The sequence below is a fragment of the Aplidium turbinatum genome, chromosome 17 (genome assembly GCF_918807975.1).
Source record: "Aplidium turbinatum chromosome 17, kaAplTurb1.1, whole genome shotgun sequence".
NCBI lineage: Eukaryota > Metazoa > Chordata > Ascidiacea > Aplousobranchia > Polyclinidae > Aplidium > Aplidium turbinatum.
Genome location: NC_137488.1, coordinates 4,077,364 through 4,102,957, shown reverse-complemented (window position 1 = coordinate 4,102,957; position 25,594 = coordinate 4,077,364). Strand labels below are relative to the sequence as shown.

The following is a 25,594-nucleotide window of genomic DNA, read 5'->3' as shown; positions in this document are numbered from 1 at the left end:
TATAGTTTTCATTCAGCAAAGTGAAGCAGGGGTAGAAAGTCTGTGGCACCATGCTTCTTCAACCTGCAGCTGCAGGCTAGGCCTAAATTTTCCTGTAGATTAATGGTTCTTTTTTTTTTTCTTTCGTGGCGCCCTAAAAATGAGCTTGTTAACGTTAAAACCCATAAATCTATATTAGTTAGGGTTAAAAGTAAGAACGCTAACTGGAAAAGGCGATCTACTATAACTATAGCCTAAGACACTTCCTCACATGGGTGATCTGCCTGCCCGAGTCAGAATCAATCACTAAGAAAACAGTAATACAGTATGGGTTAGGTTAGGCTACTTATAAAAACGACGGCAAAGCGATAGCACACAGAAGAGATAGGATGCGTATTGTGTAAGCTTTCCAGTATTTCTTTGCTGATATAATCTTTATCAAATCTGCTTTAGTTAGTATCAATAGCGATCTACAGTAGCCTATATACCTGCTAGGGGAAGACGGGACAAAGCGGGACATCGCGATTTCTCACGTTTTGTATTCTTTGGCTCCCTCTAACCGGAAGCACTAGTTAGGCAACTATAAACTGTATTTGCTGTGAAACAATGGCGACTGGCAGAGCACAACGCGTGTCGTGAGGAAGCAAAATGTGTTTTGGCATGGTTTGTTATAAGAAAGAGATGGAAAAGTAGCTACCACATTCGTTAGCATAAGCGAATTTGCTGGTAGCTTTGTTTTTATCTTAGACATTGAGACAGTATTTATTTGTTGGTAACAAAAGCAACTTTTACCTAAAACTTTACAGGTTTCACAGAGATGTTATTTTCTAAAGGCTATAGGCCCATGGGCGTCCGCACATAGGGGCAAATGGGGTCAGCTGACCCCCCCTGGAAAATTGTAGGATAAAAAATGAAAAAGCGAGAACATGCAAAAATAGGCAGTTTTCTGAAAGGGGTGGGAGAGGTGAAGGTGATACGAATGATGGCTGGCTGGTCAAGCTCTCCGATTGTGATATCACCCTTCTTCGGGAGTATCCCACTTTCTCTATTAATTTACGAAGATACCTACGAGCTACCCGTAATCTCAAAATTCGACAACTTGAGCTCCTGTACTCTCAGTATCACATTACTAGTGCGGGAACTGGCTTTATCTCACATAAATCTGAAGAAGGATATTCACAGTTTCAGATAAAATCATCTCGTATTTCGTGAATTCAATGAAGCTGTTCGTAACATTGAATCATACAGAAAAAAACAATCATCCACCAGTTTAGTTAACCAGTTCTTGAATAAAAAGTGAAATCGACGTGGGTCTTTGCCGAATCTTTCGATGACTTTTTGGATGAATCTCTGGCCAATTTTGATAAAAATGCGTAGAAATGTAAACACTGATAAAATTGATAAATTGTCTGGATGGTGAAATGCATAGGCGTAGCCAGGGAGAGAGGGGCGAAAGGGGCCATGCCACCCTCCCCGAATTTTAAAAGTTTGGATTCCGAAGTTGAACCCTTTGTTGAAAATATAATATAATTTGTAGAAATTTATATCGTTTTCCAAGACATCTGGCTATTAACACCCCCAGGGCTTGTTTTAGACACACAGAAAGACACCAATAAATTTTGAAAATTGTAAATCGCGCAAAGTTTACGCGATTTACTCTTCTTTTAAATAATCTGTGGAAGCAATTTCAGAATCGCTTACTCTGTTGTGTTTATGTGTATTTTTTGCGATCTCTAATTTTAGCCGGAGTTTTTGCCCGTTCCTGTGTAGCAGCTACCTTTAATAAGTTAATAACTGTTTATCTTCTAATAAATTTCATACAAATATTACCCTGAAAGTGTTTCCAGAAAGCGCTATAATCCATTATTTTAGTGTAATTTTGCAAAAATTTTCCGGGGGACCATGCCCCCGGACCCCCTAGAATATGCGTGCCTTCGGCACGCTCTAACCCCCCACTACCTTTATTGCTTCCCTTGCTTCACCCACCAGGATACGCCACTGCACATCAGGTGGTGATGTCTTAAATCAAACACTTTGTCTTTCTCTTCAATTCATCAAATGTTTGCCCCCCCCCCAATTTTTTTTTCTGGCTATGCCACTGGTGAAATGGTCAAAATTTCAAAACAATTTTTCATCCGGCCGAAAAGGGCAGAGTGAACCCACCTTGACCCCCCCTAACCGAAAACCTGCGGACGCCCATGTATAGGCCTACTTTGGGGCAAAGTGGGACAGCTGTATTAGGGCAAAGTGGGACGGTGCATTAGGGCAATATGAGACTCTAGAAGTCTAGATTGTATCTGTTTTTTTTTCATATATTTATCCTTCATTGCGGAAAAGCGGACTTGAGCGCTATGCATCGGTGTACGCCTTCCGACGTACACCCACGCTGCAGCCGACGGCAATGTCTGTTTCCGGTTGTCTACTCTACTTATGACTTAAATTTTGTACTACCCATTACTCGAAATCGATCACTGGATAGAGGCAATATTGTCGTAAAGTTTCTTGCCCAGAGAAACAACAGCAAGTGCGGGTGGCTGGAGTCATCAGTCGTCATAAGTGTGTCTCGAGTCTATATGGTTCTTCTGTTGATTAAACTTTTGTTTATAGCTGTTTTAGCCTTCAAGATTGTAAAATATTTATCAGCATTCATTTATATTGTACCGGTAGGCCTACACAATTTAATTCTGACAAAGGTTCGTCGCTATAAGAGAAAAACTGAAATAGGTAAATGGACGGATAGGCTATCAATATTAAGAATGGAATCGAAGATGTAAAAAGCAAGAAGTTGTCTTTGAGAGAAGCGGCTAAACAGTACCAAATCATGCAAAAATGAAGTGTCCCGCGGAACATTAAAAAAAGAATTTCTTTTTTGATTTGTACATAACTGGAGAAAGATTTCGCTTGATCTTCGAACCAAATATGCTGACCAACTAAGGCTTTCGATTAAAAAAGAAATTAACTAAATCCAACCATCACTGTTGCTGAAATTACGTTTTTACGAAAAGTGTTCCGCTTTGCCCCGTCTTCCCCTACTAGTAGACTATTACAATTACATTCACATCTAGCCTAGCCTATTAAGTGTAGCACTGTGAAGCCTCCGATCGGGTGAGAGCTTATCCTTTCTCGAATTAAACTTTTCGAAAATTTATGCTTCTCTTCCACCACCTAGTAGGTGCATATCCTATAAAAGTAAAGGGTTGTTCTTGCAAGAGGAAAGCCTCATTACTACGCAACAAAGATGGTCTGCAACATTCATTTTATACCTGTGTTTTTTGCTTGTCTAGAGACATAAAAAGTTTTGTGAGACAAATGAATTATTGGACCAATCAGATGTTGCAGGAACAGCGTTTTAACCAGCAATATGAAGTAGATGGAAAAACAGAGAAAACATTTTTGATATAAATTAAGTTACATTAAGTCAACGGTTCGTCGTCCCCAGCTTGGCGTGGAGCAGTGGTTCTCAACCGGGGGTTCACGAAGCGATTTCAGGGGGTCCGTGAAAGTTTCCAGCATGATTGATAAATTACGAAATTTAAAAATTAGTTTGTTGTGCTTTATTTGTGTGTTACCGTGATTTTCAAACTGTAGGCTACTTCCCAACGAACTGGTGCGATGTTCTTTGAACGTTCAAAAGTTTGGTTTCTTAACTGAAAAAATATACAAATAAATTAATTTTTTTAATAAGGCTATGTTCAACTTAATTCTTTTGAGACAGCAGTCTATTGATCAATGCTTAACTTAGACTGCTGACCGACGTTTGTATTTCTATCACCGCTCACAGTTTTGCCATGACAAAGATTATAAAAAATTAACATTGAAGAAAAATTGTTTGTAACGGTCGCAAAATTCTGTTGATTTTTGATAAAACTTATAGAAAAACATCAAATCAACATATAGATTATATACTGATTTTTGATGTTGTGTGCCAACATAAAGATCATAACATAATTTCGTCAATGTCATCAATCGTCATAAGTGCGTCGTGAGTTCACCAAATTCTTCTAAGTGTGTCGTTTCGAAACTTATGAAACATTTGATTCCATTAGGCTATAGGAGAAGCGATATACCAAAATTTCAAATAAATTTTTTAAAGGGTTCGCGACCGCTTTGAAAGTACCAAAAGGGGTCCGCCGAAACAAAAAGGTTGAAAACCACTGGCGTAGAGGGTTTAGGCGGTAGTAGACATTTCGATGATGTGTGTTCGATTTCCATCCAAACTATAACTTATTTATCTTCTACAATGACCAAACAAACTTCAAAGTAGGATCAACTCTCTGGCTGAATGCCAGAAGGGTCACAATTGGACGGTAGTAACTTGAACATGTTCTGATTGGTTGGCCGTGTCATCGGGTTGTAGGCTACAGAGAATTTTCATTACTGGCTACCTAAAAAGTGGGCGACCGTGCCACATTTTAAACAGATTGTCCTGCTTCAGTATTATGCATTTTATAACGTCCGCGTTTTCTCGCTTCTACCTTTTTCTAGACCTCTGCTGTGTTTGGCACATATTGTTTTTTCGTGGTGATGGTCAGAAATAAAAACAAACTGAACTGGGCAATGTGGTTGCTGTATCTAAATCGTTGCATTGTTTTGAATTTATGACATTAGCCTAAACACAACAGTTTTATTTTTTTCTGTAACGTCTCTCAAAATTTACGGGGCGTCCTTAGGCTTAGAAATTTTAAACGACGCACCAGAGGGCGTAGCGACGCACAGTTAGAGAACCACTGCTGAAGACAACAACTGAAAGCTGCACTTCAGAGTTTTTTTAAGTATACGATATAGGACCGTGCCATTTGACGCAACTGTTCTATGTATTTAATTAGTTATCCAACTTATCCTACTGATAGGCCACTGTGTCATAAATTGAGTTATTGTTTAGAAAAGTTTTTATTTCATGCGTTACATTCAGTGTGTTACCATGGCATTTTATAGGCACGTTTTCCCCCGATCATTTTAACGTTGCAGTAAAAAACATTTCTACAGTGACATGTGTTTATTTTTTTAGTAAAGCTGTGTTTGTAGCGGTTAATGTTTGCTTTGGTTGGGCAGAGTAGTTTCTTGAGTGGCTGCCAGATTGGTTTTCTTAAGTTAAATAAGTTATTTAGTTTTGTAAAGTTTGTCTCTTATATTCATAAATGTGTAATGGATGTGTCAATTCTACGTTTTTTTAAGCCCATGTTTATTTCTCGAGGATTCTTATAGTCAGTTCTTCAAAAATTAAAGATGACAACGATAGAGAGAAAAGGAGGAGTCGCTGCAGGCAACTGGTCGGTCTCATGCTTCAGGATGAAGACCAGGCTGCTGTACAGTAAAAGCAAAATGGAGAGCGAGTGGCTTTCTCGTATACAAAAATCAAGGTAGCCAGATTTTCCTCACAGATGTCAAAATAGTGCTGGTGTCTTCTATCGCTGCTTACAGTCACTAGTAACAGACATCGCGGTAAACACAGATGGTATAACTTAGAAGAAACAGCTGTAGCTAACAATACACTTTTGACGCAAGGATAGGCCTAAGTCAGATTTATTTTTGAAAATGAAAGGACAGTAGCGGTGGTGGCACCCAACTCTTCGTCAATTAACGTTTAATGAACGTAAAGTAATCAAGTAGACACACCGAGCTGGTGCCAGCTAAGCTGTTCGGAGCAATCATATTCTATTTCTACTCTAAATTCATTTCAAATTGAGATCTTTGTTGTAAACGTTTCAAACAGCCCCTCGTCCGGACCGCTTGAAACAATGAGTGACATCCACAACAGCAGAGCAGCTTTAAGACTTGTCACTTGATTCTAAAAGCGTCTGACAAAGGTTCCAATATTTCACGTACAAATTAAAAAATGTACACTTGGAATTGTTATGAAATATAAAATATTGATTGACTAAGGTGTCGTCCGTTAAGAGCTGATGCGTGTTGTGACAGGGTACTCAAAATATTTCCACAATTTCAGTGAAGGTCCCGGATGGTTAGGGAAGTATTGAGCGCCTGTGCTTCTCCAAGCTTCTCTGTCGCTGACAACAACTTGTACTGTGCCTGATGCAGCTCAGCTCGTAATTGTCGATTCGTTTCTTCCAAGGGCAAAGTCTTAGGAAGTCTTTGGTTCTCATCATGTAACTGAAAAATGAAAAAGTTTATGAAACAAGTTCCTGATCGGATCTTTATGCCATGAGGACTAGCATTGGACGCAACGGTTGACTTGTTTAATTGTAAAATGCATATAACTCAAATAGATAGCATACATGGCTTGTACTGCACAAGCCTCCTTCTAATTGCAGTTCAGCATATGGATACATGGATTACTAATGTAGACCCGCAGCAACCGAGACTGACAGTGTAAAGTTGCCGCTTGATGCTTGCAAATTATTTAATGCAATATCCTTGATATGAACTGCTTAACTGCGCACGCCAGCAGGAGTTAAACAACTGTCACTTACGTTTGGTGGGAGAAAAATCGTATAATAACGCCGCTAACACAACTAGCTACTCACATAACATTGAAGCATGTTAGACTTGAAAAATAAAAAAAATCAAAGCAATGTAGTAAAGATACTTTTCCTTTGTTGCATGCAAGCTGTCATGCATAGCAAGACGCACCAACAGCCATGTTTGGTCAATAACTGCACAACACACCGAGATAATTAAGCACAATATTGGAAATAGTTCGCAATGGTAATTTCATCTAAATTGGTAACCTACTTTACCCAACAACGACGCGGTTTCGTGTGAAAACGAAAAACTAATTACAAAGAAAAGATAATGTTTGTTCTAATGTTAAAAAGATATTGTTTGTTCTATGTACTTCATATGTAACAAAAATGTATCGACCATGTCGCAAAACTAATCATGCATGACTACAAGGTTGGCGTTGTGTATCGCAGGGCTTCCCAAACTAGGTCAATGTGTGAGGGGGGATGACTAGTGATCACACTCAGTTAGTCGGCGTTGCCTTTACTGGCGAGAGTGGGAGCTCCCGATGTTGGGTTGCTCAGCGACGCAAGTCGGTCATTATGTTCTGTAGGAACAAGGTTTGTGCAATCGAAGGAAAGCAGAATCCCTGAAGCGATATTTGTCGGCTCGCACCACAAATGCGCTAAAGTTGAATGAACCTAATTTGAATCGGTCTGCGTGAAAAAATAAATAAAAGGTTCTTTTCATGAAGCGAAGCTGGGGTGAACGGTTGTGTGCTTGTGAAGTGATCAGACGGGGTTTCTAGGGCTATTGAGACGATAATTTGACCCCGGTACCAATAAGATGTTCGAGGACCAAAAAACAATACACTTCCAAAAAATAAAGGGGGAAATTACAAGTGAAATCGCCAAAGGTTAGTTTTTTCTGCAACTAGGCAGAATGTAAAAAAGAACCCAACATGCCAAGTTGCAGCAGTTGTTTCATTCAAAACATTGTCGGAAGGAACGCAGCTGATTAGCACACGGTTTATAATAATGCATAATAATTCATCAGTGATTTGACAAGGAGCAACGTAGTTAGATAAACCGCTTTCGTGACGTATGCGCGGTAGGAACGTGGTGTTGGAGACTAATATTATAGAAAACTGAAATTTAGAAAAATTAAACAGCCATGGCGAATGTTTTTATGATTAAAAGGAGTTGCCAGCAAAAAAGTCTGAAAAACACTGGTCTATAACAATCGCTATCTTCAACCACACATATGTAAGCAAAATAATGATTTTCACCGCAAAGGCGAAGATTGAATCAACCTTAAGACAATAAAACGGGTTAACGAAATTATTGAAGTCAAACAAACTTACAGCTCGAATTAAACAACACAAGCTTTTGGTTGCAACATACAAGGCAATTTATACCCAAGCGTGTGCAAAATTGTCAATAATAAAGTCATGCACAAAAATGGATTCTACATCCAGCCAATCATAAAAACACTACCACACAGTTAGCAATTCACACGGATTTATCACGATTCACGACCGAACACTACTCTTCTTACATCCACATCTGGTGGCTTTGCATTTTCTTTCGCATTCGCACTATCAGCTTTGCCCTGCAGGAAATGAACTAAGCTAAACTAACGATTCACCTATTGCAGTTATAACAAGTGGCCTCAGACCAGGGGTGTCCAAACTTTTTCCCAGGCGGGCCAAATTTGATGATACGGGCCAACAGTTTCCGCCAATCTTGTTAGCAATATTGTATCATTTAGCCTACTGTCATTTTCATACATTAAAGCAATGTACACTGTACAGGTTTAAGTATTTCATATTGTAATACATAGGCCTATCACGGAATAAGTTAGACTGTAGTTATCTGCTTTTCTATCAAAAATTAACACATCCAAAAACTTTGTAAAACACAGCTATGTTAGTCTCAAGGATGAAATTGACGTCTTGATTTCTATACCAGGTCAAGTCTGGTTCGAGGTTAATGGTTGACAAGCGTAAAATATCGCGTAGATGGCAGTCGCTCAGCTTTGATCTCAAGGGGTCCTTGTTCAAGTGTATAACCGAGAACGTCTACTCACACAAATATGTGGAACCAAACAAACTCAACATTTTTTTGCAAATTTTAGCATTTGTGGAAATTTGTTATCCAGCTACTGATAGAAGACACGAGAGAAAGATGTTGCTGTCGGCTTCGCAAAGAAGCTCAATTAGCAGCGGCCGTTGAAGTTGCTAGCAAGAAAATAAATGAATGCTCCGTTCAGTCAACTGTATAACTCATTACAACACTTTCAGGCTATAATAGTTGATTTGGCAATTATGACGCAACAATAATTTTAACTTTTCTCGCCTGGATTTGTCGGTGGGAAAATATCGTCTTTATCAATTTAAAAAAAAAATACAAGTTGAGTTTGTATAATTTCTGTGTGTCTGCGGGCCAAAAATAACACATCATGGAACAATAGGCGCGGGCCATACAAAGATGTTTCGCGGGCCGGAGTTTGGACACCCCTGCCTTAGACCAATGCACCTGTGCCTCAAAGTATGTTAACAGAGAAATCCGAATTAGAAATGTACTCTTTGACTTGACGGCATACATGTATGAGTGACGGAAGGTTGGGTTACCAAGTTAAAGAGAAAGTAAACGTTGAACTTCACGTCAGATTTCAATTAACAAACCTTTAATTTGTTTGTAAGATCATGACACTTTCTTCTGTGCTTCGTCACTTGGGATTGTAAGTCTCTTACTTTCTCCTCGCTTCTTTGAGAGGCGCTCTCACTCTCTTCTTTCCATCTGAAAAGGTTTAAGCAATGCAACTTTGAAGGGCAAGGCATAAAACTCAAAACGTACAAGGACCGCAAAGTGAAGAAATAATGGTTTCAGTAGTAAGTGCCCAAGCGTTCCTATAGTGAGGTACTATTTCCTGTCCTTTTGGACAGTTTAGTATTTTTTGCTTATTCGGCTGCGTAGCCGAGTGGTGAGAACGTCTGCGCGACGTTTGAAAGGACATGGGTTCGACACCGCTCCAGAGCATGCGACTGCGTCTCGGCAAGACACTTAATGGCAAGCCAAACTAAGGGGAGCAGCTGACTCGAAGACTAATATGTCCCTTCGCTCATAGGCGTAGCCAGGGGGGGGGCGAAAGGGGCCATGGCCCCCCCCAAAATTTTCAAAGTTTGGATTCCGAAGTTGAGCCCTTTGTTGAAAATATAATAAAATTTGTAGAAGCTTATAACGTTTTCCAAGTCATCTGGCTATTAACACCCCCAAGGACTTGTTTTAGACACACAGAAAGACACCAATAAACTTTGCAAATCGTAAATCGGGCAAAATTTACGCGATTTACGTTTCTTTTAACTAATTTGTGGAAGCAATTTCAGAATGGCTTAGCCTACTCTGTTATGTTTTTGTGTAGTTATTGTAGCTGAATTTTGGTGTTCTCTAATTTAGCCGCAGGTTTTGCCCGTTCGTGTGTAAGAGCTACCTTTAATAAGTTAATAGCTGTTTATCTGCTAATAAATTTCCTACAAAAATTACCCTAAAAGTGTTTCCAGAAAGCGCTATAATCCATTATTTAAGTGTAATTTTGCAAAAATTTTCCGGGGGAGCATGCCCCCGGACCCCCCTAGAATACGCGTGCCTTCGGCACGCTCTAACACCCTACCAGTTTTATTGGTTCCCATGCTCAACCCACCAGGATACGCCACTGCACATCAGGTGGCGATGGCTTAAATCAAACAGTTTGTCGTTCTCTTCAATTCATCAAATATTTGCCCCCCCCCAAATTTTTTTTCTGGCTACGCCACTGCCTTCGCTGCTTCCTGTTGTTTGTAGTTTCGAATCTGTGATCGCAGTGTACTGTATGTTATCGCAATGGGCGCAAATAAAAGCATGATTTTATTATTCATATTCAATTCACAAGAACCTAACGAACCGAATTCGTCATCGTTAAGGTTTACTAACGGGTTAAGTATGACCTTTTTACTAACTACACTTCTACCTCGCCGAAATCCTTTGTTGATCTGCCAGCATCTTGTGGAGTTGTCGGATGCTAGCTCGGCTAGTCTCATCCTGAGAATGCAATCGGACTTCCAGTTGCTTCTTCTGTTTGATGAGGGAATTTTTTGCAGCTGTGAACTCTTTGGTGGCTGCCAAACGTGCAGAACGCGCGCTTTCTTGTAGATTCTGAAAGACCAAATGACGCAAAGTCTAAACTTAAGCGCAACCTGCAAAAGCTAACTTTAAAATCTTTTATAATGATTAGACAATAGACATGTAAAGCATTGAAGCAGTTGAGTTAATGCAAAATAATAACTTTTCTATTACTCGCAACTTAATATTTGATATTGTATTAATTATTATTATTCTAACAGCTTTAATCACTGCAACATCCAGTGTCGTGAGCACAAACCATTACGAGCACCTGATTTTCATGCTTGTACTGGTTGACTGCTTCCAAGAGGTGCAACCTCTCGTGTTGGGACTCTTCTGTCTCCCTCTCCAACCTCTTGACACGTTGCTCCATATTCTGGATGGAAGATAAAAGCCTCATCTTCTCATCACTGTGATCGGACTCTGTCTTCTTTATTTTAGTCTCCAATTTCTATAAAACAACATTATAGAAAAAGAACAATTCCAGGTACACCTAAAGTGAACCAATAGAGACGTTTCTTTGGAAGGTTTTCTGAATGACAATGTTGACAGTTCCTGTTAGTAGAACAACAATTACTTAATGGGGTAGTTAAGGTTAACCCAGTAATGCTGCACTATCATATTACTTCAACATCGTTGTATAAAAAACAGTTCCAATCAATCGAGGTAAATATAAACTGTAGTTGATATAATATCTATAGTTGGTATTATATCCCGCTCCTGCAATCGACCATGAGAATCAACAGCAAACGATTTAAATGCTTTTCGCATATGAACTTAGCTATTTAGAAACGAAGTATCAAGATCATTTGGTTTATTGCCATTGAACAGACCCAGACACCTTTGCGGTGGCGAAAGCTTTATCAATAAATTATACAAGTTTCCAAACCTGACTGATTTTGTTTACTTATTATGTTTAATTTTTCGATTGCATCCTAAACGAAGGATCCTAGTATATATTTTCATCTTCAATAACATCGAGGAACCAAAACAGAGGTTCGGTGACATCAGCATCTATATCTTTATATACTAACTGTAAACAGACATAACTCTGCAACAACACTACATTTAACATAATAAAAACAACAAGCGAACGTTTTCGGCTAGTCATACAGCCCTTGTCAAGCTTATAAGAGAAATATTTAAAATACTCCAGAATCATACAATATCATAGCAAAAATATGGTCAAATGTAAACATTTGAGACACTGCTTTCACACAAAATGATAACTGAAACATTAAGCAGCACAACGGATCAAGTGTTGAGAAGTAAAATGAATTGTTCAGAGAAGAAGAACTCAAGTAGATTACGCAAGATGAACAGAAGCACAACACGAGATAGTGGCACAAACAAAAGGAAAATACGAGCACAACACGTGACAAAGGTATGGCCAAGCGACATGTGGCGACGAGAGTGAGAGAGCATCTGAATTTGGCTAACTTTAACAAAAACAATGCAATTAAAGATCATATCAGAAACTGCCAATCGTGTTCAAACAATAAACCCTCATTGGAGTCCTTCAAAATTGTTCGTAAGTGTTTGTCCGAGTTCGAAACCAAGATTCACGAGGCATTGATTGATCATCAAATTGTTCAACCCAGGGCTCAACAGGCAATTCTTTGCTGGTGAAACCCCTTATCTTTTAATCGTTTTTGATTGAATTGTCACGTGTTGTGCTTCTCGAATTTTTGCTTTGGTAGCACCACTATCTCGTGTTGTGCTTCTGTCCGTCTTGCATAATCTGCTTAAGTTCTTCTCTGAACAATTCATTTTACCTCTTAAATACTTGACCCGTTGTGCTGCTTAATTTTTCAGTTATCATTTTGTGTGAACAAGTTAAGCAGTTTCTCAAATGATCAGATTTGACCATGTTTTTGCTGTGATATTGTATGGTTTTTTAGTACCGTATATTGTGTCTTATATTTTACTAATAGGCTTGACTAGGGCTGTATGACTAGCCAAAAACGTTCGCTTGTTTTTTTGTTTTTTTTTATAATGTTAAATGTAGTGTTGTTGCTGAGTTATGTATGTTTATGGTTTTATGTATGTTTACACTTTTCCAAATATCTATAGCCCAAGTCACCACCACAGCTCAAGGGTGCCAAAAGACAGAGCCCTTCAACCGTTGGAGCGGCTAAAAAAACTTCGAAAAAACCAGAAAAATAAACAAAGACCAATAACTCGTTCAACTACTCGATGGAGTCCATGGACTCACTTCGATCGTGATGAACGCATCATCCCTGGCTCGCTCTGCATTGATGGTCCGTCGTTGTAGATCTTCAATCCTCATCCTTTCTTTGCTGTCTTCCCTCAATCTCGACATTGCTTCCATCTCTTCTTCGATTGAACGCTTCATGCGTTTTGCGCGGTTGGCTTCTGACCGCAAGTTGGCGCATTCCAACTCCGATGCCTGATGAAAAATCGATGACGTCATGCGCTTATTAAACGTTGCTTCAACAACAAAAATAAGATAGCTTCCCAGACAGCAAAATCCGCCACTAAAGTGTAGAAAACAGCATGTTCTGTTTCCAACACAAACAAATGGTAACAATTTCTGCAAAAGCATTAGGCTACATCTTTTCAAAGTGAACGCTTACCACCCAGTATTAATACGAAAATGCTAAAGGAGTTGACTTGTTCGCAACTAAATCTCTGTCTACAATTTCAAATCATAACCGCAATTAGGAAAGTCCCAAGTTCGCCTCGGTAACAAAAATATCAATGTGTAGTATTGTAACTGGACAATAAGTATTGAATGCTGGACAATAAGTAAAGATATGAAGAAAAGACTATAGGCTGCTGAGATGTGGTTTCTCAGAAGGATGTTGAGAATATCTTGGACTGAAAAGAAGAGTAATGACGAAGTTATGAAATTGGCAAATGCAGAAAGGAGATTAATAACAACAGTTAGAAGGCGTCAGATGCAATTTGTAGGCCATATTCACAGACATGGAGATTTGGAAAAATTAGCTCTATTGGGGATGATACAGGGAAAAAGAAGCAGAGGTCGACAAAGATTAACTTATTTAAACAGCTTGAATCAATGGGCCACAAACACAACAGTTAAAACGAACGATTTTATACGAATGGCAAATGACAGAGAAGTTTGGAAGACCATGATCGCCAACGTCTGTATCAGATCAGGCACATAATCATCATCAGTATTGTGACAAATCGATTAAATTTAACTTATATATTGCGCCGAAAGCTAGTATGTAACAATCTTGATATATTTACGTTTTTAGACTTCGATAGACAACAGACATCGACTGGAGTTGTAAACAATTGAAGTACAGCAATGGTAAATAACAATAGTCTTTATCTCTGCTAAGAGTAAAGGGGAGCCTTTTATTTCCCTATCTCCTTGTGCAAACATTACATGAAAAAGTAAAGGAGTCTGGTTGTAGTTGCTTCTATCAGAGTTACTCAGATAGCAAAATCTGTCGTTTTTACATCGTTTTCAGACGTTAAATCAATGTAAAAATAACGGATTTTACGAGGTGTACATGCCTCAATCTCGTCCATCAGTCTCTTTATGTTGGCATTGCATTGCAACTTTACTTTATCAACTTCACTCTTGACACGATCCGCCACCTCCTGCACAAGAGTCTCCATGGCTGCCGTTGCATTCTCAACATCCTCTGCCCTCTGCTTCTCCTTCATCAAAGCGGAATCTCTTGCCAGTAGAGCGTCGTCTAGGAGCTGCGAGCTCTCACGAAGCTATGTTTATGGGAAAATTGTTAAATAAGTCCTCAGATATATACACGACATATGCATAATTTAATACTTTTGATGTATTGTAGTACTTCGCAAATCTATTTACATCTTTATGTGTTAAAATTTTTATGGTAACAAAAGATCACTAACGATGAATTATTATCTAAATTCAATTCAACCAAAATTCTCTTGCAAATAGTCAAAAGAAGAAAATTAAAGTATTCGGACACACAATGAGGAAAAACTCGTTACAAAGATCATTTGTCAAAACATAAAAATAAATGGTAAAAGAAACAAAGGCAGACCAAGAATGATTTTGACAACAAACATCTCTAAATGGACAAAATTAACTTATGAAAATGCAGTACGAACAGCTCATAATCGAGAACCATGGCGCATTGTATCCAACCCTCAATACGAGGAAGGAACATAATGATGATGTCAATGTAAATCTTTAAACATTTGCTACATCCATGGACTCTGCAATTTTGACTGACGCCTTTGTCAAGTCGTAGTATTTAAACTGTGCCATTACTTAGCAGTTTACTCATTGACAATTTTCCACCAGAGCGTTGTCTCTTTGCTGCGTTATTGTGATTAAATTTTTAACTTAATGTTTCGTTTGCATGTTGGGCTGTAATTATGGACCTGACAACCTGTTGCAAAAAAGTAAAAAAAATAATAATAATGGAAAAAAGCAAAGTAAGCAACGACGTTGAAAAAATCACAAGCAGGAAGATGCGCAGCCAACTAATGTTTTAAAAACACTGCACATCAATCGATCCATTGTTTTGTTGGGCTTCTTGTTATGTTTAGTCGCCGAATAAAGTTTCGTCAAACGACGTTAAACTGACGATTCGATGCAACGATTTTGAACTCACCTGCATCAAGTAGTTCATCTCTTTACCTTCTATTTCGCTGTTGATCTTCTCCAGAGTGGAGATTCGGATTTTCAGATCGTCCGAGAGTGACTGGGCGTTGGTTGCAGTCTAGCAAAGATGAAAGTGTTCATGGTCGAATTTAAAAGCTCAATGCGTACAATTCAAATACTACAGCTGCTGTGATTGAGGTCACTTTATTGTGATGGCCAGAAGTCAATCCAGGGTCATCAAATGAATGTAAAAGACGTAGTGAAGATTGATCGACAGAAATTACTAGTGTCATTTAAATTGACCTAAAAACGTGATGCTATTGTTTATTTTAATCTAACGATTTTTCTACACACTGTGAAGGTTTGAAAGACAAAATTTCACCCAAAAAAAAACTTGATTAAAAGTAGTTCTAAAATTGCTTTTTCTAAAGTGTTTGTAATATCGTACAAGCAAATATTAGACCTGCAGCGCTTTAGTCAGTTTTCCTTCAGCTTCAACTAAACTTGCTTCCAGCTGTTGGTTTCGTGTGGCGAGCATTTGACATTTGTGGTCAAGATCCGACTTGGTTTTCTCCTGCAGAAAATAAGTCAAGTTCAAATAAATTCAAAAATAATGAGATCATGTTAGGTAATATATATAACGAAAGAGAAGAAATGCACGCACAGCAAGCTGGTGCTAGAGAGAAGCGCAAATACGAATCCACTGCCTGGTAATTCTATATTCAAGGAAAATATACGACTAGTACAAATTACACCAAGTTATCATGTTGTATATCGCGAATCGCGATTTCGAATAATTATGAAATCCTCTTCGGTACAACTTTATAATAGTTCAGTTCAAAAGATACAGCAGTTAAGTTTAGAAAGAGAACACAATAGTGTTAAAAATAAATTCAGTTGAATAAATAATAATAATTGTTTTTTCAGTGATATCGATTTCGAACAAAGAAAAAACAGATTACGTAAACCCGCGCCTACGTGGCCACACTACATTGGCGAGAATGATCGGGAGATAGCGCTATACAGCTATGAGCTTATCAGATAGAGTTCTGCCAACAACTTCTAAATACTGGAAATACAAAACTCACCAAACAAGAATTTTATTGTAATATTAAAACACCGATACGGCCAAACAAAAGACTTTGGCACCAAAGTCTTCAAGTGGACCCTCACACCTGTACTATTATTATTTCAATTTATGTTGAAGTATTTTACTGTATATAAATATTACAGAAGTATATCGAAATCCTCTACACTTCCGGACGGCACCAGCCTGCTAGATGAACAATCATTATCATTATTGTTCTATAAGGTTAGAAAGTTTACGGAAAAATGATGATGCTATGTATAGCCTACAGACAGATGTGAATCGCTTTTTTGAGTTCACTTTTTTTTTTGGAAAATAAAAAAGCAATCGTTTTTTTTTACACCAACAATCTGTCTAAATTTTATATGTTTGAACAAAATTTGCACTTTTGCTTCTCTGAAATATTTGTTCTGAAATCATCAAGACATCAATAAGTTACCAAAATACAGCTTTGTCACTAAACTTTTCATTAAAATCTTGTTTTGACTTCACCAATGATCCAAAAAGATGCGTAATGTGATAAAGTAATCAAAAAAAGTATAGAGCGTATCACACTAAAATTGGCAAATGCAAGTTTATTACGTTTAAATTGAAAGAACTTGAATTTGTCAATTTAGTGTGGTACCGCACTGTCTACTTTTTTTATCGATAATTTAACCTGTATCGTTGACTAGACTGTAGATTCACCAATTAGACTTTAAAGAACGTCATAATATTCATTATAGGTTATGAAATAGGCTAAGTGAACGATGCAATGAAAGAAATAAACAAACTAATAAAAGAAATTAACAACAAAGGAGGTTGACTGTTGTTATAATAGATGAAAAGAGTTGTTACTTAAAAAAATGTATGAAACAATTGAAAATAATATAAAAACAGAAAAACAAATAAACGGATAAAAAACAAAAAAGACTAAAGAAAACGTTTTCAGCCTTCCTAGTTATGTCGGAATGGCCCGTTTCGGTGAGTCCGATCCCTTAACGGGGGATTTTTTCAATTTTTTTTTAATTATCGGGTACCGTAGCCTAATTATCATTGCCGTTTTAGGGTTAGGGGTTAGAGGTTAGGAACTCACCGAATCGGACTCACCGAATAGTAGCAGACCCTAGTTATGTATCATCCATAATATACTTAATGTATAAACTACAAAGCATTGACTGCCATTTCTTACCAAGCCTTCCGTCTTTTTTTTTAAAGTCATAATAGTGTTATTTTGTAGGTCTTCTCTCCTTGAGCTGTCAATCAACTTCTGCTTAGTTTCACGAAACTGTTCCTGACAACTTTTTAGTTCTTTCAGCTGAAATCACAAAGCAACTTGAAGAAACTAATATGCTTGATAACGATCTTTAAAGGCGAAATTTTGTTTACTTCCGTAGGATATTCCTGTACTTTATCGAATTGGTTGATTTGATGATAAAATCGAAAAACTAATTGGGACAGTCCAAATCTAACAACTTCACAGCATCATTCCGCCAATCTCATCAAAGTATAGTAGGCTACATGGAGACCAACTGAAGGCACGTAACATTGTTAAGTAAGAATATCGTCATAAACATACTAAGTTGCGTCATAAATGACACACCAATATTAGTTTGTTCACTGATTGTTCCTCTTGTTTGATCGCAATGACATAATTAATTTAAGTTTCAAGATTCTAATTGTGTGTTAAAGTGTTCCAATCAAGTTTCATATTGCTTTCATTCTAATTCTATCAAGCTTTGCGGCTCATTGGCAATAGCTTAATAACCCACCGGCTGAAAACCACAGCAGTAGGACAACGATTAAAATGTTAGGTTTTACTTGATGAGTTGCAGTGTAGGCAAGTGTCTCATTCTCTTTTTGTGTGGATTCGATGAGAGAATGCATCTGGATGTTGGCGTCCTCAAGATGCTCGTTGCGAGATTTTACTTCATCCAGAAGCCGCTCCCTGGACCTACCGTGGCTCACCTCCGTTGATCTTTCGTGTCGGATCCTGAAAGATTAGTTTTAGCAATGGACTTCAATTTTATTAATTTATCAATGACTATCCAAAACTTGGCATATATATCATTCTGTTGCACCCAGTTATCTCAGTTCATATCATCACTTAGCACTTTCAACATCAATTGTGCCATAAAACGCAATATGGCGAGGGCAGCTTCCAAGCTGTTGAAATTGTTTGCTTATTTATACAGAAAGAAAATCTAAATGAATTCAAAATCGCTTCAATGCATTCTCTTGTGTAGAACACGGCGATCAAATCAATTATTTTCTCATCTTCCTGTACATCGCTCAATAGCGTAGTTGGCATGGCGGATGTGATAGCCTACTACACATTTTTGCTCATATTTTTATTACAACACTTGTCCATATCTCATTTTTTTATTGATTGACGATGATAATACACTCTCGCTTTGCAAATGTACTAAAACTTTGCAAACATAGTGACTTACTTATCCAATATGCTCATGGTTTGCTTGTTCATTTCAACTGTAGCATCTTTCTCTTTATTGGCAAGTTCCACCTGCGCCATCAAAACCTTGACAGCTGCATCACTGCCTTGAGAGTCTGTAACAGTAAGTAAGTGATGATTGGGGAAAGAAGTGTAATTTTGTTTCTTAACTCTGTAGATTTTACTCCACATTGCTATAAATCAGGGATGTTCAAAGTTTTTACAAAATACTTTATTCTAAAATCAGTTGCTAATGATTAATGAAGCATCTACTTTTTGTCTTTTATTTCTAAGTGAAGTTTATGTGCTGGTATAAATGATTGAATGCTCAGTGCCCACGTACATTCCGACTAAATATAAAGAAAACACAATATTAATATTTATCAATTGCATTCAACGCAAAGCTATATAACAGAAAAATCATATAAGTTTTTTTTACTATTCATGACATGATAATACTGATAAATATATATATATATATACCATACATTTTAATATATATATACCGTACATATAAAAGAAAAAAATTGAAAATTAACAGATAAAAAAGGAAGTGCAGCAATTGCTTCAACATGGAATAATGTGATACATGTTGAAGAGAATCCTATGCCTGTTGCATTTACTGGTGTAGCTCTGCTGTAAGAATTTATAATGATCTGCCTGAAGTATAAACAATAAACATTATAGAAATGAAGCTTTACTTCAGTCGGTTTTTTTTATCTCTATTCCTGGATGTCGGGGTAGGAAGGGCTCTGATAAGGTATGTTTTTATATGGGCCATAGCCTTAATGATTTCAATGTAGTTTCATAAAATACAGTACTGGTGGTAAACCAAATTAGCACAAAATGGCCAGAATTGCAGTATTGTCAAACCATTAAACTCAAAAATACAGCAAAACATCATTCAGTGTAAGGTAATTGTTATACATAAATGTTGAAAATTAAAATGGTTGAAGAATTAAATCAAGTGAACGAGAAGGTGAGAAAGCGATTCCACACATGTGCCTTCAAGCAAGTCATTGAATTTGGTAAAGACGTAGCCATGTGCTTTGGAGGGGTGGTGAAGCAGAGTCTTTGGGAGGGCTTTCACCACTCAACTATTCGGCTGGCACAACTCAGTTGAATCTGTACAACTAAAATACCTTTACTCACGCCAACACACATAGATGACAAGATTAACAGATGAAAAACATAAGTTGCATAGGCATACACTACCGTACCTGTGGGTTGATGGTCATGTAATTGGTCTTGAAGTATCCCTTGGATTTCAGAATGAAGTCGCTCATTTTCAACTGTTATCACCTGCAGAATAAACAGCCTATAATTATATATAAATATATGTATTATATTAACCACCTGTATGTTGGCATAAGTAAAACATTATAAAAAGTGATCACCATAAAACCAATTCAGCAGAATTTGATGTTCAATGTAGCAAATTGCAGAAATAGCCTAGGTCCATAATTATGTTCTATGTCATAGTGTTACTTATATTATATCCATTATGAGTTTACTCGATATCTGACTTACAGTTAGTCAATAGATTGGACTGAACACTAAAACCCAAATATAGTATCATTGCCTAACTACTCAAGCTAGTAAGATGATTGGTCTTCATCTTGAGAGTGTTGAAGATTTTATCAAATGCATGCTTGTGCAGTGGTTGACATTTTCTATTAGGCAGATAGAAAGGCAAGGAAATTTATCCTTGTATCATTGTATCAACCTTCTAGCAAGTTGTAAAATGTCAAGGACACAGCAGTGTGCTCTTCAGTAGTGCCCAACAAACTACCATGGAGCAATGTACAAAAACTCACATTACTCGAATCTATAGCTGACATTAAACACAAAAATGTACTTCAAGACAGTCAATATAATGATCAATAAACAAACCTTTATTTTATCAGAAAACGAATTCTTTTGTGATGTTAAAATTGAAACTTCCTTTCTCAGGGATGCCAAATCTGTTTCATAATGACGAACTAGTCCGGACAAACGACCTAGTTCGGCATGTTGTTTTAATGGCATATTGTTTTAATGGAGTGAAACTATGGAATCAAATACGGTACCGGTACCAAAAGAAATACAAGAAAAGTCATATACTAAGTACTTTTAAATATTTATTAAAAAATTTGTACAATGATCACTCCTAAAACATATCATTTGCTTATTTCTCTGCACAGTGTTTTTTTGGCAGTGGTTATTTGACCGGCTCCGGTCTTTTAATCTGAAACACTATTTGACCGGTCATGATGTATTCTGTTTTTTTCTCTTTCAAAGCAAAAGAAGAGAAGAAAAAAGTGCCTATACAACTTTTAAATTCGTCACTGCTTCGAATTTTTATGTTTATTGTTGGAAGTTTTTACGTAATTTAACGTGGAAAGTAACCGCTCACACATCATTACATCATTGGCCAATTTTTTAAAATATTGCGTGTTTTATTTTTTCTTGCCTTCAATCGCACTGCAGTATATAATCTTGTGAAATTTTATTTTGTATGTTATTCGCTTTGAGGATGCGCATTGTCACGGTGCGCGAAACGTTAGTGAAGCAATAAACCATCTAGTTTGTTGTTACAATTTTAATAGATTTGAATTTTTACATGTTGATTATCATCTTATTATCTAGTGTATTGACCTAAAGTCTTATAGTTATGTATAATATTTGATCTTTTCTATTTCTTTACTATATTATCTACTTTTTTACCACTTTTATTAAATTTTATAACCATCTTAATAGTATATCATTCTTTATTATTGTTGCAGTTTATACTGATGAAGCCACACTTGTGTGGCGAAAGCTCTGTATTTAAATAAACCGATTCTTCTGATTTGGTGTGATATTGTTTACTTTATTTAAAACAAAATAAATTGAACTTTTTAATTCAATTGTGATGCTATAAGAACTGAACTGATATTGATCTGTTGAACTCATTCTATTTGTTGCTACATTGATTTGAGTATTATAAACCAGTTGTCTACTTATTCAAATTCTTTTCCCACAATATACATTCTAAACATAAAATGTCATTTAAAAAAATTAGTTGGATAGCTTTTAAAAAGCTTATGATAGCAGGTAGCCTACTTACATTTTCTAACTGCTCAGGTAATTAATGCGATCGCTAAAAGACAAATAAATCATTCAATAATTTAACAGATTTGGCTAAAGTTAATGTAACTCTATGAAATACGTGCTGGTGAAGACTGAAAATCTTCCCTGTCATTTTTGATTCAACCAACGTCTGCCTTGCTGCCTACAAATACTAAACGAGCTGTTGTTTTATCTGTGAACTCATGCGAATCGAAACATTTCGAACGGTTGCACTTTCTTTAAAAGGTATCATCTCAAAAAATACGTAACCTTCTTATGAAATTTTTTACTCAATTAAAAGTAAAAATTAGGGTGGAACATTTAAGAGGACAAATATTTTTAAATATTAAATAATTTCTGCTTTGTATAAAAATACTTATCGAAACGAAATTAAAAAATAGTCACACTTTTGATAAGTTATCCTTTAAAAAAAACATGAAAAGAAATGGCTAACGTTTCAGCATGACCGTTGGATCGAAGGCGTTGACTGATGTCTCTTGGTGGGCCTTGGCCAGCTGAATTTATGGAAGCTCAGCTCCAAAAGCAGTGCAGCCAGTGGTGACTGGTCAGGCCAGGAATTGGGCTTCCAATCTTTCGTGAGAAGGCAAGATAGCGAAGTATGTACAACGAGATATAATATTGAAGGCAAGACGTTTGATTTCGTGTGAGTTCAAAGGTGTACTGTAGGGATGTGATCAGGGGCGGCGCCAGCCAAAAATGAGTGGGGTGGACAAAAATATTTTGAGGTAATATACTACCGTAAAGTATGGTCACTAAGATTACCGATTGCGATGTGACTCACTGCAGCTCGGTTGTGAAATTTATTGAAAAATAAATAAAGGAAATCCGAAAGGGGGCAAAATCTCGTTTTCCATTAAGCGCACTCTAAATTATGAACAAAAGAATAGAATGGGGCCAAACGCTCCCATACATTTCCTCTGCGGTCCATAGAATTGCCGAATACGATCTTGATGTTAGCAAGCTTGTCATTTTTTGTCATGGAGCTGCTGCAATGATAAGCGGCGTCATAAAAATTTATTGGGTAGCCCCTTAAACAGATTTTTAAAAAAGCCTGGCTATTACCCAATAATACCCATAGGTCAAGAATCACTGCACTAAAGTTTTATTTTGCGCTCGCAGGTCAGTTTAAAAGCTTTCACCAATTTTTGAGGACCAGTGTTATCGGCAATGTCTCGCTCACTGCTGATCTGCACAAGATGTTCAAGTCTTTGTGATGACATGACAGGTCGCAGATAATAGGCCTAGTTTATTGTCTTAACTTTGGTGTGGATACGTTCACAAGATGCCACAGTCATGGACAAAGTAGAAACAGTAGCAATAATTTGAGACAAAACGCTGTAGGCTACAAATTATTTAAGATCGATTTTTCTACACAATTTCAAAAGTGAAGGCAAACACAACCACACGGTCCACTTTGGTGCTTTTCAATTTCTTGTTTCCACTTGTGACAATTAGCTATGACCTCAAAAAAAGAAAATCCTATTGCTGCCCAACCTGATTTTCATGGAAATTATAGAATTTGACTAAATAGGCTATTCAACTTTAGGCAAATTTGATGGAGACATGTGCGTGAAATAAAATGCAGCTGCATTTGACATTAATTCACATGCTTGATCCGAGTAACGCCTTTTAAGTTCATTTAGCATTCTGTCAAAAGATAAAGAAAAATCCCTTAACTTTTCTGTAATGGATTCAGATTCACTCCACGGAAGACTGTTGCAACGTAGCCTACCAATGATAGATGACCATCTCGGAAATGGCTCGGTGGGTAGTGGCATCGCTTAGCCGGCGTGGTGGTTTCACTGGTAATTTGATTTCTATCCACAAACAGCGATGAGTTGAAATTTGAAAACCAATTTGTTAAAATCTTCTCTGAACGCAGTGAGTCAAATGCTCTTGTCAAGTCGTTGATAGCATGCAACCCCAGTGGTGAGAACCATTTCTTCACTTTTTAAATAATCTGAAGCCTGTTGGCTGTTTACATAACGAAAAGCATTTATGAGGAATAAGACTAGCTGTAACAAATTCAGTTTGCTTGATGCGGAACAACAAACCAGTAGCTATACCATTACCTTCGTTTGACATTTGTTGGAACATTGACAGCAGTACTGGATATAGGCTACATTAATAACAGCATCCAGATCATCTGAACGTGCAGACCATCTAGTAGCTTATCAGATAACGAGTGCAATGCAATTTTTCCAGACGTGATTCCCTCCTTTTTCAAATGCTCTTTATACAAAAACTGTCTCTTGGGAGAACAGTCCATCAAGTGGTAGGCCTAGATGTTACCAATTGTTTCAAAAATTGTTTTGACTATCGCTACGTTTTCAACATTGTGCCCAAGCGCAAGACTTAATCGGTGTGCAAAACAATGAAAATATACCGACAGTTTGGCACCCGCTGCAACTAGGTGTTGCTGTGCACCTTCATTCATGCCTGACATGTTGGTAGCCCCATCAAAACCTTTGCCTATTAGGTCTTACAAAGCTTGTGTCTCAGCTGTGATAAAAGCCATCACCTCAAAATGGTAAAATTAGACTACAATCAATCAATACAACAGAGCGGTAACAATGAAGATTCTTTATTTCTTCTTATGTCAGTGCTGCAAAAGTAATTCATACGTAAGAAGTCGAAATTAATTTATGACGCAGTCACTAGGCCCCCCTAACCCCCTGCATACACCCCCAAGTTTTCTCATCGGGTCTCGACGAATTACATAATTGGCCTTAAATAGGAGTGGGGTGGACATGTCCACCCCGTGTCGCCGCTACTGGATGTGATCAAATAAACTTTGTAATTGGTCCAAAGTTTGCACAAAGAATTTCAGAACGTTTTACTAACTTTAAATATTAAACGTTAAGCTTTTAAAGAGTTTTGCTCAATATGAGAAGAAAGATTAGCACAATCAAGCAAATCGTCAATCATTAACGCGTCCGGGACGAAAAAGATACTAACTACAAAAATCGATATAGGCCTACCAGCACGTTAATGAACGGGAAAAGGTGGAAAAACCTTGAAAGGTTTAAAACTAATCCCACAAACTAAATGATAAACTAAATCATCTTATGATGTTATGTATTAAGTGACAGTACTATTGTGTACGTATTTTTCATGTATATATGACTGTATGTTTTCATTCTCTGTTCTCACTAATATGTTTTCTAAAACTTAAAAGTTTATATATAGTATACTGTATGTTATCAGATGTTATTGATGGTTAGAGTTAGTAGTTATGAAACTAGCTGTTGACCTAATTAACAGCAAATGCGTTATGTATATCAGAATGATGAAAAAGCCGCTCGGTTCTTACAACATCAAATATTTATTGATTATTATTATTATTATAACCTAACCCAGGGATATCTATAACTACGGGATTGGAAACTCTATTCAGTGCTATACATCAGTAGGGTCATCACATTACTACGACTACAGAAAGATTAACAAAATAAAATACCGACTAAAAGATATACAAAATTCGATTTTACAATAATAATACAAAATACACTCCCATTGACACTTAATTGATGTATAAGAGTACATTTACGCTGCTAGAAAAAAAACAATGAATCCAAAAAATAAATGAATGCAACGAGTCCAAAAACCTCCTACTATTGTTCTTTAGCATTTTGCGTACTGCAAATAGGATCAGAAGTAAATGAGGAGTGTTCAGCAATCAGTGAAATATGCTGTTGTATCATCAACTTGTTCACAGACCAATCCAGTACGAAACCAATTCGTTTACGATGTCATCAGAACTAAAACCAATAGTCATTCTGGAATTTTTTAAGCAGCAAACAAAATACAACATGACTGCACTAATGGAATACAAA

At 37.1% G+C, this 25,594-nt stretch overlaps 1 protein-coding gene across 2 annotated transcripts; it reads right to left on the bottom strand.

Moving 5' to 3' along the window:
- Positions 1-5,235: 5,235 nt before the first annotated feature.
- On the bottom strand, positions 5,236-20,809 carry LOC145786557 (sodium channel and clathrin linker 1-like). 2 transcript variants are annotated; one of them, XM_082598233.1, is made up of 14 exons: positions 20,541-20,809; positions 19,868-19,949; positions 18,649-18,763; positions 18,017-18,188; positions 17,388-17,513; positions 15,593-15,703; positions 15,140-15,247; positions 14,052-14,261; positions 12,757-12,951; positions 10,813-10,992; positions 10,390-10,574; positions 9,068-9,182; positions 7,939-7,992; positions 5,236-6,090 (listed from the first exon to the last, which is right to left on the bottom strand). In XM_082598233.1, the coding sequence occupies exons 1-14, from the start codon at positions 20,673-20,675 to the stop codon at positions 5,923-5,925; spliced, it is 1,956 nt and encodes a 651-aa protein (XP_082454359.1). In that variant the 5' UTR covers positions 20,676-20,809; the 3' UTR covers positions 5,236-5,922. The 2 variants fall into 2 exon arrangements, with proteins under 2 accessions (XP_082454359.1, XP_082454360.1); XM_082598234.1 differs by lacking the exon at positions 7,939-7,992 and having other exon boundaries at positions 5,237-6,090.
- Positions 20,810-25,594: the final 4,785 nt, after the last annotated feature.